General features: G+C 38.1%; 1 protein-coding gene across 1 annotated transcript; it reads right to left on the bottom strand.

Moving 5' to 3' along the window:
• Nucleotides 1–223: 223 nt before the first annotated feature.
• Nucleotides 224–15,840, bottom strand: LOC104402944 (phosphatidylinositol-glycan-specific phospholipase D-like; the record flags this gene model as incomplete). Its single annotated transcript, XM_010010942.1, has 15 exons — nt 15,744–15,840; nt 12,773–12,828; nt 11,789–11,867; nt 9,236–9,333; nt 8,234–8,344; nt 7,913–7,961; nt 7,360–7,414; nt 6,326–6,433; nt 5,578–5,605; nt 5,351–5,490; nt 3,995–4,060; nt 3,262–3,382; nt 2,602–2,732; nt 1,295–1,481; nt 224–334 (listed from the first exon to the last, which is right to left on the bottom strand). Coding segments are annotated over exons 1-15 (1,437 nt in total), but the record flags the coding sequence as incomplete, so codon positions are not given.
• Nucleotides 15,841–16,352: the final 512 nt, after the last annotated feature.

The following is a 16,352-nucleotide window of genomic DNA, read 5'->3' as shown; positions in this document are numbered from 1 at the left end:
TTCCAACCCTAACTATTCTATGGTTCTGTGAAGTACAGATAGCTGTCATTGGTTTAATCAACGTACCCATAAAGGTTACAAAACTTTGTGTTTAAGTTACAATGTCCTCTTGAGCAAGAGCAGAAATTCTCTTTCTCATTTCACTGTTCAAAAAAATACGTATCAATCAAATTTTTCAGTTTGGAGGGAAGAAAAATCCAAACTACCCTTGTGTGTAGCTTACTTTGTAAGTAAGAAACTGAGATCCCACAGAAGGTGCTCCAATTGCCAGATCTGACACTCCATCCTCATTGAAGTCCAGGACTGCCAAGGCAGAACCAAATCTTCCTGACGGCTGAAAGAAGAGGGATTGCTCTCATGAAAATAACAGACAAGACAAAAATCATCAAAACCTAATGCACATTCACAATCACAGCACAGAGAAGAACACAAAACAGAGATGACAAACATCTACTCAAATTCTTAGTATTTTCTTAGCGTCACTGTTTTTCCAAGTAGTAGCTGTCATACAACATATTAACTTGGAGTCAACTGTTCTGTTTGAGGATGTGGAGGTGTTAAAACATAAGGTAACTGAACACAATATGGTTCTGCTTTGCTATTTCCTCTTCTGAGCCTAGCACACCATTGATGTTAAGCTTATGATCTTTGCTGTTAACAGCGTTATAGTTGTGAACCACTCAAACATTCTGTAAGAAGACGGCAGCTGTTACTCCACAGTTTATAAGTAAAGAAAAAGATTAAAAGGAAATGTATCTCATCTCTCTCAATTCTCTTCTTTCTGAATAAAGTGTTTTCTACAGAGGGTGATCGTTATTACTAAAAAAGATAATTTGATCCTGCTTCTCGGTTACAAGCCAGTTACTCAAAGACAAACAATGGTTTTGTGAGAAGTTATCCATTAATGACAAAATGCTCAAATGAATGGAAATTTACGCTGAATTAATAATTTTAGATTAAAAAGGAAGGGAAAAATCACAGCTTTTTAACCCTGAATGACCTATTCTGTGACTTACAGACACATTACCTCACAGTTTTATTCAAGGGCAAATTACGTTCGAATACCCACTTACCTGGCACAGTAATAAAAGCGATCCTACAGATCAACCTTGCTTTAACTGTTCCTGTGACTTAGGTAACAGGCATTTTTCTTGACAAACATACGACATCATTTTACCAGGAGGGGTATTTCAGGAATAACCCTCGTATGTATCAATGATACTGTTGCTCAGTCAAAATTTACCACATTTTCAGGCAAAAATATTTAAGTGAAAAATATGGCTTGACCCTTCACCTGATGACCCTGTAGTATTTGGTCAGCTTTCTCATCTAGATCCATGTCCTCTGGTGGCAAACCTGACTGGTTGCCATAGACCACATACACCCGCCCTATCTGAAAATGGCCCAATGTGCTGTACCCTGGTGCTCCAACCACCAGATCTTCATATCCATCCTGGTTCAGGTCAGCTGAGATCATTGCCCTGTACAGCAAGGGAGACAATAAAAGCATAGCATTAGCTTCCAGACTACCACAACATTAGCAGAAAATAAATACTTTTACTCCTTTTGGATAAACCAAGACCTGTCTTTCCCCATCTATTTTTGTATTTTGTATTTCATTTTTGTTTTCTTGAATTAAATAAACCTTGAAGATTCATCTTCCATTAATGCCTCCGAGATCTGTAGGAACTGCTTTTTACTTAGTGACACAAGGCACCTGAGAGGGATCAGAGCAAGAAGCATGAAAAAGGGCTGCTTGCATATGACACAGAATAGAAAAGATGAAATTAAATATCTTTTTAACTGAACCTCTGATTTAATTGATGGAATTAAGAGTAGATAAGCAAAGGGATCACAGGTTTCAGTAACATGTTGGAGTTTAGAGAGGGAATGTGGAGAGAAAGAAGTAACTACTGTTAATTTGGCTGGTGTGAAGTAAACTGAAGAATTAAATCTTCAACTTTTGAGTCAGAAGAAATAAAGCAAGATGAGTAGCAATGCAAATTTATTTTATTACTCTTCCCTGCTGCAAATCAAGCTAGAACCTCTCTGGCAAGGTGACAGAATATCCCTTTTTCTGTGTCCTGAACCTACCTTTGAACTCACTACTAGTCCTGGGCACCATCAGTGATCAGTTTGGAACAGACAATTAATTCTGCACAAACATCAACCCACAAGGAAAAAGAGGTAACAATGTTCCTATACTGTTCAGAAGTAGAGCCAGGCTTGGTTCCAATTTTGGTTCCTTCCATTCCGAGCTTGATCACACACAGAGCATTGAGCTCCTTCACTAAGGAGGGAATGTAAAAAACCTGAAAAGACAACCCTTCCAAAGAAAAAGGTTGTCTGACTGGAATTAACATCTGAATGGAAATTTTGCTCTTGATACGTTTCTATTCAATACCAACACAAAGAAGCTTATGATAACATCTGAAAGAAAAGTTTTATTGGTTAACTTGTTCTGGCCAGACGATGTAAGCCATTCAGCCAGGTTTGGACAGTCACCTTTAAAGAGTATCCAAAAGATAAACATTAATATTTTGGAGAGTACTCAAAATTTTCAGAAATTAATAGGGAGGTGGGAGGAGAAAAATTACCAACCATCCAAGTCTAGCATAGGGTGAAGTCAGAAAATATGAAGCTGCTGGCTTGGAGATGTGGTTAGCAGATTTCTGATGTGCAGCTCTCCAGACACTGGTTCTAAAAGCACGGTTTAGCAAGCGGAGGGAATTCTGAAATAAAAATAATAAGACACAAGAATGGTTAAAGCACAGGCTGAAACTCTACAACATTATGGAGCATCTCAAAAACCAAGTCACCAACAGTAGAAATCACCACATCGATCTAAGTGGAATCTGATTCAAGTCATAAGCATTTTAGAAACAGAAAAAAATACGTATGCTCTAAATGGATCACTGCTAATTATTCACTGCTGTGCTTTCCTGGGACTTCTCAACCCCAAAAAGTGACCGTACGATCCTTTAAAATGTAAATACTAAAGTGTAAGTACTAACGACATATTTTGTCATTTTTGGCACTGAAAGATGTGTTCTAATTTTACTATACAATGAGCAAAGTGTAAAAATTGAATATTTACGACGTACGTATAAATATATGGCATCAGAATCTCTGTGAAGTGAAGTCAGAGGCTACTGTTAACATCCACAAACCCTGCTCCATCATGCAGCATTTCAGACAGAAATTATAACAATTCTATAAAGAGCTGAATTTTAGCTCTCATGTCTGTCAATTCTCACTTACTTTTACCCAAGGTTGTATGTTGAAGTGAACTCCTCTCTCTGTATAATTTATATTCTTTTCATGTGTCTCTGTAAGCAAGGAAGTTCTGTTCTTCTGTTGTTCATGTTTTGATTGTTTGTTTCTGCTAAAATAAAGAAGGCAGTAATATGATTAATATAACTGAATTTGTTTCTGCTAAAGTAAAGAAGGCAGTAATGTAACAATATAACTGAATTAATGACTTGAGTATTTTATGAGAAAGCTCGGAGAAGCAAGCATATTGCATGCAATCAGGTGTCCTTTCCTCCCATGTATAAATGGAATTCTCAAGACATAGCAGTTAAGCTAGCTTCTTTTGAGATGTCTGCTAGAGGAATTCGTACACTTGTATCCTCAGCTCCAAACAGCTGAGTTCCATTATTTCTGTACATAAATCAGGAAAGAATTTAGCTATGGTAAAGGGTAAATATGAATCAGTAGGTTCACGATTAGCAGAACAAAGAATGACAACAAAATAAAGTGTGAAGACCTAGTATTTCAAGTGCTAGGTAAGTATTCTTGTCCTTAGGCTGGAACGTGAAAGTCTTTCCTAGATTCTGGACAGTTTCCCTATACGAAGCTTACTTATTCATGTTAGGAGAATCTCAAATTCACACACAAAAAGATAAAAGATCTCTAATTTTCAATAGTACGCTGTCCACGTTAGCAGAAGACTCTCATCAGTAAATCTTTGAATCTTCAGAGGTATACTTACATGTAGTTGTCCTTGTGCTCACTTCTGCAATTTATAAACAGAGGGTTCTCAGGCAGGAAACAGCCACTAAAGAAATATGCAGAATGCATTTTAAAGCTTTTCTTGCAATGGAAGTGAAAAACTAAAAATACAACTTTTATCCTTACTGACTCCTCTGTTAGAAGTCATTAGGTTTCTCAAGAAACCCTGCTTATTCAAAACCAGATCATTATAATCATAGAATCATAGAATGGTTTGGGTTGGAAAGGACCTTAAGATCATCTAGTTCAACGCCCCTGCCATGAGCAGGGACACCTCACACTAAACCATGTCACCCAAGGCTCTGTCCAACCTGGCCTTGAACACCGCCAGGGTTGGAGCATTCACAACTTCCTTGGGCAGCCTATTCCAGTGCCTCACCACCCTCACTGTGGACAACTTCTTCCTTAGATCTAACCTAAAGTTCCCCTGTTTAAGTTTAAAGCCATTACCCCTTGTCCTACCACTAGAGTCCCTAATGAAGAGTCCCTCCCCAGCATGTATAATATTTACAAAACCCTTTGATATTGATTTTAATGACCTTGATAAGGTTGTCTATGAATCTCACGTCTTTATATAACTGTAAAGGAAGCTTACTGTAACATGTTATGCTAATTATAATAATTCAAAGCACTTTTAATGAAAGTGCCATTCCAGAACAAAGAACACAACAGATTATGCCAAATTATATTTCAAGCATCATTTCCCAAAATAGCTGCAGTGATACTTTCCATATAAACAGACAGACTAATTGCCACTGTTGTTCTTATAACATTATTTACAGTAAGGTTACACTTACAACACAGCAGTACAAGGTTAGAACTTCTATAAAAATATGGTATTCTGAGTACAAGCCTGAGCTTCCAACACTAGAACATGTACTCTTACTCTTTCTAATCCTATCAGCCTTAAGTGTCTGAAGGCAGTAACTGACCTCCTCTAGGAAGGGTCATCTTTGCTGGCTGATGACAGCAGCCAGAAGGTGCAGCCACAGCCACAGCCACAGTTCAGACTGCCAGGCCAGGCAGAACCTCAGGGCATGGCTATGCAACATTTAAGTAAACCCTTGAGTATGTCTTAAAGAATGCTCCAATTTTTCCCCTGTCGAGTATCAGCTGGGCATGTCAGAGCCTTCCCTGGAGAGTATGCAAAGAATGCAGACCCAAAGCCCGTGTAATCCTGTGCACATGGGTAGAAGACAGCCACAGAAATCCCTTAGTCCAAGGGAGGATTTAAATCTCAGCACCTCTTCTAGGAAAGAGCCTGCCTTCGGAAAAACAATTAAATGGGTGTCAGAACCTGGCTACTGTATTTCATACTGCAAGAAGCATGCTATACCTGGTTCCATTCTCTAGCATATGGCTCGTCAGCTCAAAAATATTGTTTGTCCAGAATGCCATGTCATCCACTCCTCCAAGGAAATACTCATGGAACTTCTCCACCAGAAACGGAGATTTACTAGCATACGTTGGAAAAAGCTAAGAAGCAAGCAACACATTTAGTAAGATGGATTATATGGTCTTCATGCTATGTCTTCATTTTTATAAAGAAAATGGAAAACCAACCTTTCCAACAACAAGCCTTTCTCCATGCCTAAAAGAAAAAATATAATCTTCAGAAAACAATTTTCTTCATTCAATATTTATATTTCCAACAGTCCTTTTTAAAGCTTCTGTATGGTAAATACTATGCAAGTAGTTACATTTCCTTTTTGGTTGTTAACATATTTTTAGAAACTATAATGTGAGGAATAATGATATTAACTTTATTGCTCCCCTTGATTTGGAGGGATTCAGAGTGTTTGTAAATGCTGAATGACTCTTGGTAACTAACTGAAATAAAGGACAGAGCTAGGCTGTCTAGGATATTCAAAAGTAGACACTGCCAGAAATCAAAAGGCGCTTTTGAATTATTCTTGGACCTGAAAGGATCCACATCAAGTGTAGGTAAGCCATTTATTTAGGTATGTACATTACTCCTTCAGTACACGCATATTACATTGCAACATGACACAAGGCAATGGTACTTGAAGACACAGGTGTTCTCAAATAAATAGGCGTAAGTATGTTAAATGCATAAATGCGTTAAGTAACTAAGATGCTGAATCCGTGGTGTAATAATTAATTTAGCAGTCACTACACAGTCCAAAATTGTATTCCAGCTATTAAAAAAATTCAGGTGTTTCGTGATTTGAGGGTCTAGCAGGGAGTTTATATTGATGGCCTCAATGCATCAGGCATTTCAAATAGGATTAGGATAATTTTCCTATGTATATTTCACTTATGAAAGCCCAGACCAAGCTATTCAACTTACAGTTCAAGAAACAGCAGGTAAGTACAGTCAGTAATTGTGCTTTCAGTTATTATCTCTCTTCCATAAAATTCCTTATAAATAGCTGCCAGGTCTTTGACAGGTACATACCTAAAACCAGGATGAAGGTATTGTAACAGGAGATTTTGTACATGATAAACATTACAGTTTGTGTAATAATAATATCCTGCATTAAAATATTCTAAATTTCAAAAGACTATAGAAGGTCATGAACACTTACAAATGCCAGAAAGAGCAGGACTGTGGGTGCTGTTATTCTCTGCACAACACTCTCCTCTTGTTTAGTTCAAAGTCAGAAACCTGTAGAGCTGTTTCCCTGCAGCTACTGCTTGTAGAGTTTCCATGCTTCCTGCACTGGTTCCCTGGCTTGGTGATCACATAATCTTGGAGGATATCCTCCAGCTCTCCACTGTACCAAACCTACTCCTAGCCAAACATTTCCTACAGCTGTTCCTTCTGCACTTAGATGAACTACACCCTAATTAAGCAAAACGACTCAAATGACCTATTTTATCAGCAGAAAAAAAGGCATGTGAGCTTTTTATTTCAGCTAAAAACTATGAGAAAAAAATGCTTACATCTAAACCTGCTGCTTCTTTTTACACTTTTAAAACCTGTCTGAATTCCACGGCATCTATAACCATAAGCATCCTCGACTTCTAAAACTTTAAATGGAAATCTAAGTGAGATTTATTTAACTAATTCCTAGGACATTCCAGCAAACCTTTTTCATTTATTATTTTACATATAATTATTTATGATTTCCTTCAGAGATAAATAATTTAATCATCTTTGTTGCTGTGTTCCTACATGTAAACCTCTTTTTCCTTCTGCCCTTGCAGTTTTTCTTGTCACGGAACAGTAAATATTCATAGAAGAAATAACCAAACTGAGAAAAATTCCAATAGCCACAAGGACTTCTTTGGAAAGAAAGATGAAGGACAGAATTTTGTTAAAACACAGTTAGTGTGCAGAGTATGCAGAAACAATTAAAGAGGATAACCTCACTATCTTACCAATTCAATGCCAGGTAACTGAAGTCCAGCTCAAACTGACTCAATACATCTCCTCCTGTGGATGGAAGAATGAAAAAAAACCACAAAGACCAACAAACCAAACCTGTGAAGTATCTACAATGGATAACAGAGGCGATGAAGCTACATATGGCTATGCTATCTATGCTTATATGACCCTTCAGCTATACATTTAGAATGCATAAATGGTTTACCTGAAAGCATGCTGTATAGATTATACTGCCAGAGGATAAGAATAATGCAAAATTTGAAATTACAGTAGTGACTCCATTTAAACATTAGCATCCTTTAGCCTGTGTTTTGACTTTAATACAAGTGTCCGTATGCTCCATCACACTCCTGATGAAACATGGAGCATGAGGACAGGTACAGCAGGGTTTTGCAGGCTATGGGGGAGAGTGAGAATACAGTGTCCGTTTGACTCATTTTTGGCTCCTGCATCACACAAGGTAAGAGCCAGAATCACCTACTGTGGTCTTGAAGAGGACTAGTTATTTCAATAGAAGAATATATGATCAGCAAAGAAAAACATTACCAAAATCGCCAACATTGTGAGCTTCTGAATATGAACCACGAAAATCAATCTGGAGAAAGAGAAAAACAAGAGAACTGCCTGTTTCTTTTACTCATCCTTGCATACAAACATATGAGCTGAAACAAACTGTTCCAGCAGCCCTGAGGTTTACAGGTCCTAAACCTGATCAACTTTGTTTTTATGGAGTTTGTGACATTACATCTCTTTGAAAATGTTCCTGAAACAGGGCTCCAAGCTTTTCTCTTCCCTCCCCACCAGAGTCCTAAGCTATCAATTCCATTAAATCTAGTTATATCAATAAATAAAATAACACAGGCTTACTTCTCCCATGGCCTTTAGAAATCCTTGGTCGATGCCCAGGCTATGCCAGCTAACATCTGCCACCATATGTGAGGCAATTCCGAAAAGGAAAGCCACCAGCTTCTCTGTAGCCTACACAACAACAATCCACTTGTAGTAATGTCAGCAATTTTAGTCCTGTCTTTAAGAAAAGGTGAGCATTTTATGTAAGTGCATTATACAAGGATATAGGTGAGAAACTTTTACAATCCAAGAACTTAGCATGACAAAGTGTTGACCACTCATTCCTTGATGCTGGAGTCACTTTTTGTGACTTGAGAAGCTTTAAGCATTTTAGACAGTCCAAGGTCATAGAATTACATGGTTGATGTCGGGAAAATTTGTGTACTGCAAGTTAGATGTATATTAAAGTGTTTTTCTGGACTGGGGACAAACAGTTCCACTTCAAAGGAGTGAATCCCCTCTGCCATCATAAGTGTTGTGCAGGCGCACAGGGGAGAGAAAAATATTCCTGTGTAAGACCTGTTCACTGTAAAAGTATCTGATTAAATCATAGAATGGTTTGGGTTGGAAGGGACCTTAAAACTCATTCTATTCTTCTCATATGTAGCTCATATACCATAAACAAGAGCAAATCAGGACTAAGTTGAATGTTTCACAATCTTGAATTTAGCCCTGTGAGAATTGTGAGAATTCTAAAAGACACCAGGTGTTCAAGTGGCAATGACTCAACCAGACCTGACAATAATGCAAAATTACCAATCACTTTTGGACAAAATTTGGACCTATGAAATGTATCACAACTACTAGACCACACTGGAGGTAACTGACAGACTTCACATGGAAACCATAACATTTATATCTGGTAAAGATGAAAACAGGATTTCAGATTTTCCTATATCAGCAGAGACTTTAATTTAAAAACATGTACTTTTCCTACACTTTCCAAAGGATAAAATTGCAACAAGTGAAGGTGAAGAAAGCAGTAGAATGCAATATTAAAAGTTAACGAAATTTTCTTACCACTTCCCAAGGCGGAGGATAATTCCTTCTGATGTAGTGAATACTTGCATTGAGAAACGGTGTCCAGTGAGTGTCTTCAGACACATCATGGAAGATTCCTATTGCAGCAAAATTATATCAGTATTTAATTTACTCTTTGGGGGGGAAGAAGAGGAGAAGAGGAGGAAGAGAGCAGAAGGGGAGGAGAGCAGAGGAAAAAGAAGAGAAAAAAAATATTTGTTTTCTCCATGGGGAAAAAAAAAACCAACCCCAAACCAAATGAAAAACTTTCGTTCAATTCCATATGTAGAGATGATACATTTTGTAATCCACTTATATAAGAAAAGCCAAATGAGATGTACCTTTATATGATTTATATTGTCAAAAAAGTTACTAGATTTACCTTCTATGGGTTTGAAGCATTTGACAATTTTTTGCCTGCTCCTCTTCTCTGTGTCTGTGAGTAGGTACAGGACAATGAAAAACTGCCTTCCAAGTGAAGAAGATAAGGAGAGCTAACAGAGAAGCTGCTGACTAAACGAATGCATCAAATTGCTTGGCAGAAAAGCTGATGGTCAATGCAGGCAACTCAAAAGATGGTAGGCAGGAGGTTAATTGTTTGGATCATCAATACACTTTGAGGACGAGTACATGTTTGTTCACACAGAACAGTGAAACTGCAGAAGATTAAGGTATATTAAAAGATGAAACCGAGAGAGCAGATCTTGTGGTTGATTCAGTTACCTCCTGGCTTCTTGACATTTTACAGTGCAGCTGAAATAGGTAACATAAGAATGGGATTTGCTAGACAAAAATTCAATGTTGACAGAGCAGACTTTTACATCTAAGCTTATCTCCTGCCTGGAAAGACAGTCTGGATGGCTTTGTTCTTGATCTAAAGGCAGCTCAGATCTGCAGAGGTACCTATTTCTTATACATCGACTAAGGAGGCTGTTGATAAGTGGCACAAATGTAAACCAAGGCAAGATGGATTGCAACTTTAGTGAAGGAATATTGTCTGGATGCTGCTCTGATCTGTGGCCTGGTATAAGGCAGAAGTCAACTGTTAGAAGGGAAAGATAGGGTAGATAAAATTAACCAAGTTAAGGAAGGAATTGAAGAAGTACCAGGAGAACATCTATCCTGAAAACAAGGCAAGAGAGTCTGAACTTTGTGACAAGATGTTAGCAGAGCCAGGCAGAAGATCGGGAATAGTGACCTGATGAGTGACGGGGGACAAAACCAGCATTAAATGCCAGAGCAGAGGGGCAATCTGGATGTGAACTGAGCACCATGACATAACAGCAGAGGATCCCCTGTTCAACAACCCACATGGGCAACCTGCCTATCAGGACATAAACCAAGTAGCCTGTAGTCGGCATAAATGACAATCAACATCAACAACCTAGGACTGAAAAACAATGAGAAGTCTGGCTGCCACTGTGAGATTTAAGACTCAAGTAAAGTGGCCAACGAGAATAGATGGGAAAAGTGTATTTGGCAAGACAAGGGATTTTGCAGTTTGAGGCAGGAAAAAACAATAATGAGGTAAGCGGAGGCACTGGCACTCAGCTGTAAAACATGTAAAAGATGAGGAAAACAAAAGATCCTAAGAACACGTTGAATTTAATAGATCTGAATTTGCAGGACACACTAAAATAAACCACATCCTGTGCTTTAGACTCTCAGTATCCTCATACAAACTATGTATCACTGCCTTGTTTCTGGTACCTGCCTAAATATCTTAATAGCTTGTTGCTGGAGGACAGGCTGTCTTTGTCCCATTTGTTAATTGCTCATTATCCAGATTTACCACTTCAGTAGCAAACATCCTGGAGCAAGCCCTAGCTGGCTGTTTTATAGCTTCAATGTTGCTGGAGAAGCTAATTATGATGAAGAGCTGACCTACCAGAGCTGAAAAATGAGGGGACCACCTGCAAGTCAAGACATACTTTTTACAGCCATTGCTACAGAGTGCTAAATTTGTAGTGCACTCTTTAGATCTGGAAGCAGCAAAACTAAGGCAGACGTTAATTTCAAATGAGAACCAGTAAAAGGTAGAAGACAGTAGTCTGGAAAACGAAGGCTTTAAACTGGGATGTTACTAACATTCCCCAACCAGCAAGCCTTATGCTATTTCATTTGGGTATTTTTTTTAGATCCTCCTATCATCTTTGTGACTGATTGATAGAAACAAATACTTCCTGATAGAGAAATCAGCTCTAGGCTTTTCGTAAGACTTAGAAAAAAGATAATTTTACCCTCTCAGTTTCTCCCCAAGACAGCACTCAGTAATCTGACCTAATTCAGTCAAACAGCATCATTCTACCAAATTGCCCTACCCACTAGTTACATTTACTCAAAAGTTACTTTCTAAAATCATTTTCAAATGTATTATTTTTTTACAAAGTTCTAGAAAAAGGCTCAAAATACTAACACAGATGGTGGATGTTTTTGCAGGAAGGTATTTTTGGCCATACTTCATTTCTTCCAACATAACTATTTTTAACCCTACTAAATTCTATAGGATTTTCACATAAAAATAGAGTTGTTACAATACGGGACTTTTCTTACCACTTTTGCAGATTGGAGGATAAAAGGCATCAGGATAAATGCTCCCAGCCTGAAATGCATCTTGGTGGTTTAGTAATAACTGGGAAAAGCATGGTGGAAAAAGGAATCAGAATGCTATTGCAGAGAACAAAAACAGAGTTTACTGACAATATCTAAGATAAAATACTGCAAGATATAACTATTACCTTGGTAAATGTTATTTCAGTGTTGTCATCATCCCACAAGATTCCTTCCCACCCTCCCCCCACCCCCAAATCCTTGTAAGAGAAACTATGCTAATCAGTATACACTAATTTGAAAGGCCATTTAGGAAAGTATTTGTACAATATAACTTAGGTGCCGATGAAGTCACCTTCTGAAGGTGCCCTCTTCCTCTTGTACTAGAGACAAAGCCTTTGGGCTGTTAACTTCCATCTTCTGAATCACAGCATAGGTGTCTACAGTGGACAGTGTGAATACTCCCCTTGAGTGATCTTCTACTTTGATAAAAGATTGAGTTATCTAAAATGGTCTTCCTTACATTGTCCTAAAATATATTAAAAATGTTAAATACATTAAAAATATAATAAAAAAGTGCTCTGCTGGGTACAGCCCATGAAAGAAAAAGCTATTTGTACCAACCAGAAATCAGGAATGGTATGTGGTGGACAACATTCAAACCTTGTTGTCATTTTCCTGTCCTTACGTTTATTAGATCTCCTTTCCCAAACTCCCCTGATTCTTCTAATACAACTACTAATGGAGGGTTTGACTTCAGAAGACAGGAAAACATGCAAAAAAGCATTATTATAATTGCTACATATTTGTAATAGTATTTAGGAGTCACATAGTTTTCAACAAAAAAAGATAAAAATACAGTCTAGGCACAACACTTACACACATATGACCGAGAATAAAAGATAAATGACAAAGAAAGGCAAGAAGACAGACTGAAAAACATTCACAAGAAAGGTATATACAATTAAGCAATAATATGCTTCCTACCTGTCTATAATTAACATTCCCTTCGTGCTTAATGAAAAATTCCAGAGCTCTATGTGCTGAAAAACAACATATTGAAGTATTGATTTACAGGTACTGTGGCCAGGCCTGCGTTTTGTTAGAAGCATTATCAAAACCAGAATAACCACATTGTTATACCTAAGCCAAGTCGCAGAGGTGCATGAAACATGATTTCTCAAAAAATTCTGTACTTGTGGGAGGGTGTGTTTTCTCATCTAGGGAGCTAGTAAGGAAATGCTGTTTCTGTGGCACATCTAGCCACTGAGGTCTCATCAGTCTCTCTAATCCCCAGCTCCCAAGCTGACCAACAAAGCTGAAATCATAGAATCATAGAATGCTTTGGGTTGGAAAGGACCTTAAGATTATCTAGTTCCAACCCCCCTGCCATGGGCAGGGACACCTCACCCTAGATCATGTTGCAGGGAAAAGGAATTCCCCATGTCCAAAACTGAGCTACCTGAATTGTATTTAAGTTTCACTGTTGCCCTTAACACAGAAGAAGGTACCTCAAGAATCAATGCAGATGTTTAACAGTTTGATTAATTTTTAACATGTATGAAAACCAACAAAAACCTAAAGTCAGCAAGGTAAATAATACTATTTATTCACTGAATATCCAGACATTCTTACTGCCAAAATACTTATTAAGCAAGCGTAACAAAAGAATGAAGCAAACTGACATTATTTTTCTTCAATGAAGTCTCCTTCTAAAAATGTTAGATCCCAGGGATAATCTATTAACATTCTTCTGAAAATACCCAACATTGCCACTAAAATTATTTGGTTGAAAATGCACACATGGGTTATCATCTTGCCTTCCCACACAAAGTTTTACTCCTCACTTGAAGCTATTCACAAACTAAGACTGCTCAAGATAATCCAGAATATCCTGAATTTAATTTGATCCTTATTAAATACATCACAAAAAAAAATCCCCAAACCCACTCTCTGGAATAAGATCTATACAAAACTGTGTGGGTTTGAATGTTCTTTCACTTTGAACTGTACCCGATAACCTAAACCATCCTTATTCAAATATGTTAAAATACCTTAAAGGCCCAAAACAGGAATAACTTGCACCAAAATAATAGTAACTTAAAAATAATAATAAAAAGTCATCATTTTGATGCTCAGCCATTTCAACACACATCTCTATTTGCAGTGTGGGAGAGTCTCAGTTTGGCAGCTTGCTTTTTCTGTCTCACATTTCCCCATCCTCCTCCCAGCTTCTCTCATTACTCACGTGGGCCCAGGTCCTACAAGTTCATATTTACAATGAATCTCATGATGGATCCCCACAGTTCCACGGACCCCTGTGGGTCTGACAGGAGCCCCTGGGAGGGGGGAAGAGCCTCCACACTCAGACCTCCCTCCAGCCACAAGGCCATGGCCAAGTAGGACATGGCACAGCTCTGCTGAGCACACTGAACATGATCCACATGTTGATCAGGCAGAGCTTTTCACCGTTTTTAAAAGTACGTTCAGAAGCCCATCCCCAGCAGATTTCTGTGCTGGTTTTGAGTCGGAAGAGTTCCTTTCCACAGTTTGTTGTGGTTTCTCTTTCTTGGAATACTCAGTGTTTGGATTTGGCAGTAACTTTCAGTATCTTACCATCATGGACTTTTATTTGCACATTAATTAAAGCACTGACTTTAGCAGTATCAGAGCTGATCCCAGTTTAATGTCATTTTCTGACAAATGAACAAAATCTGTTGCAAACTATGACCAATAGTTCAGTGTACACACTACTCCTCAGACAACAAGATCTTTAAATCATATAAACACAGGTTTTCTGCAATATGCTTTAGTAGAAAAAAAAATTACTGCTTTGGAAGAAAGCCATAAGCTCTTGTTTCTCTTTGTAGATTTTTTGCAGATACACTCTGTTCTTCCAAATCTGTTATTCCAAGTTTTCAGAAGCTCGTACTCACTAATTAGAGCCACAACGTTGCAAAGATGTATGTGCTTGCCCAACCTCAGGCACTGTGATTTCTCCTACCAATTACTGTAAGTTTCTTGACATTGTTTGGAAAAGCAAATGGTTACAGGATGCTGACCAAGGGTACAATGCCCAGTAAGGGAACATAGTCTCAAATGAATGCCATGAATAGTCCCAGCCTTTAATTTGTTCAAAGTTGCACGTATTTAGTACTTAAAGTCTGAGCAGATTACCCAAATAGAAACAACGGCATACGTTTTACCATCTGTCATATGTCTTACTATCTGTTTGTTGAGCAATGGATTTAGAAACAGAAGAGTAAACAATTAAAACAGTCAATTTGAGTAAACACTTCAGAATAACCTCACACTACTCACGAGTGCTCTTGCAAGAACTACAGCAGAAACCAGGTATTAAAAATAACACATGCAAACAAGAAATTCAAAACAGGAATATTTCCCTCATTCTCTACAAATCTAGGTTGTTCAGGCTACAGATAGCAACCTATCAGGAACAGATACAGAATGGCTTTCATTATGTTAGCCATAGATACAAACACATTACAGCATTTGATCTATTTTATGCAGGCATGGCAAAATTAGTACACGGTGATTCGAAAACAGAGCTGCCACAAATGGTCTGTGTTGTTCTCTAGTTTAAATATAACAATCCCATGAACTGCGCAAACTGTTCCTCTTCTTTATCCAAACCAAACCCTGTCTGCCTGAGACTCACAGGCACAAACATTCCAGTTACATAATGGCTGTGTTTTACCAGATGGAAAAGTACGCAACCAAATCGATTCAAGCATTTTGCTTATAAAAACAGCAAAGTTTTAAACTCCAAAACCAAACTACTCATCTATTCCATGTGCAATTCACGTTTTTTAAAAAATGATATAGAATGCTCAATACTTTAACATTATTTCCTCCCTTTGCCTTCCAGTCAAATCAGGATTTACTTCTCCTCCCAAGAAACAAAAAAATACATGGAACACCATTCTGAACATCTTACCTATTTCAACGTGTGTCGAAATTCCACTTGGGAGACATCTCTGACAGCAATGGCATAGTATAACCAGCAAAACAGACCAAATCTTCAAACCACCCATGATGCTAGCTCAAACTGCAATTTTTTCAGAAGCCTGTAGCAGTAGCACTGTGACCTTTGAAATGTGGGTTACGGAGCATGCCTTTTCTTGCAGATATATTGCTGACACAGCAAGTAAACGACTGCTGTATTTGAAAGGCTATTTTAGATCGATGCTTTTCTTTACCTCAGATTAAGTAATTTATATATAAAAAATTAAATGATCTATAGGTGTTCTCCCGCCTGTGGGATCTGGACAGTGTAACTGCCATCACCGCACGGCAGAAGTGAGGTTTCTGTTACTACGCAAAGCACGGCAAAGAGCATCTGCCCAGTTTGTGGTGCACTTGCCTTACAACAACTACGTCAGATTTCACAAAAACTTAAAGCCAATCGCTAATGGAGCATTAGTACACACACTAGCTCCCTTCTTGCAGGCAACACAAAGTCGGAAGTTTGATGAGCTGACAGCGCATTGCACTTACATGCTTGGGTCATACGATCCAGGCATAAACCGCAATTGATACTGGGGGA

This window comes from Nestor notabilis, unplaced genomic scaffold (assembly GCF_000696875.1).
Source record: "Nestor notabilis isolate BGI_N333 unplaced genomic scaffold, ASM69687v1 scaffold28043, whole genome shotgun sequence".
NCBI lineage: Eukaryota > Metazoa > Chordata > Aves > Psittaciformes > Psittacidae > Nestor > Nestor notabilis.
This window is presented reverse-complemented; position numbering and strand designations above follow the sequence as displayed.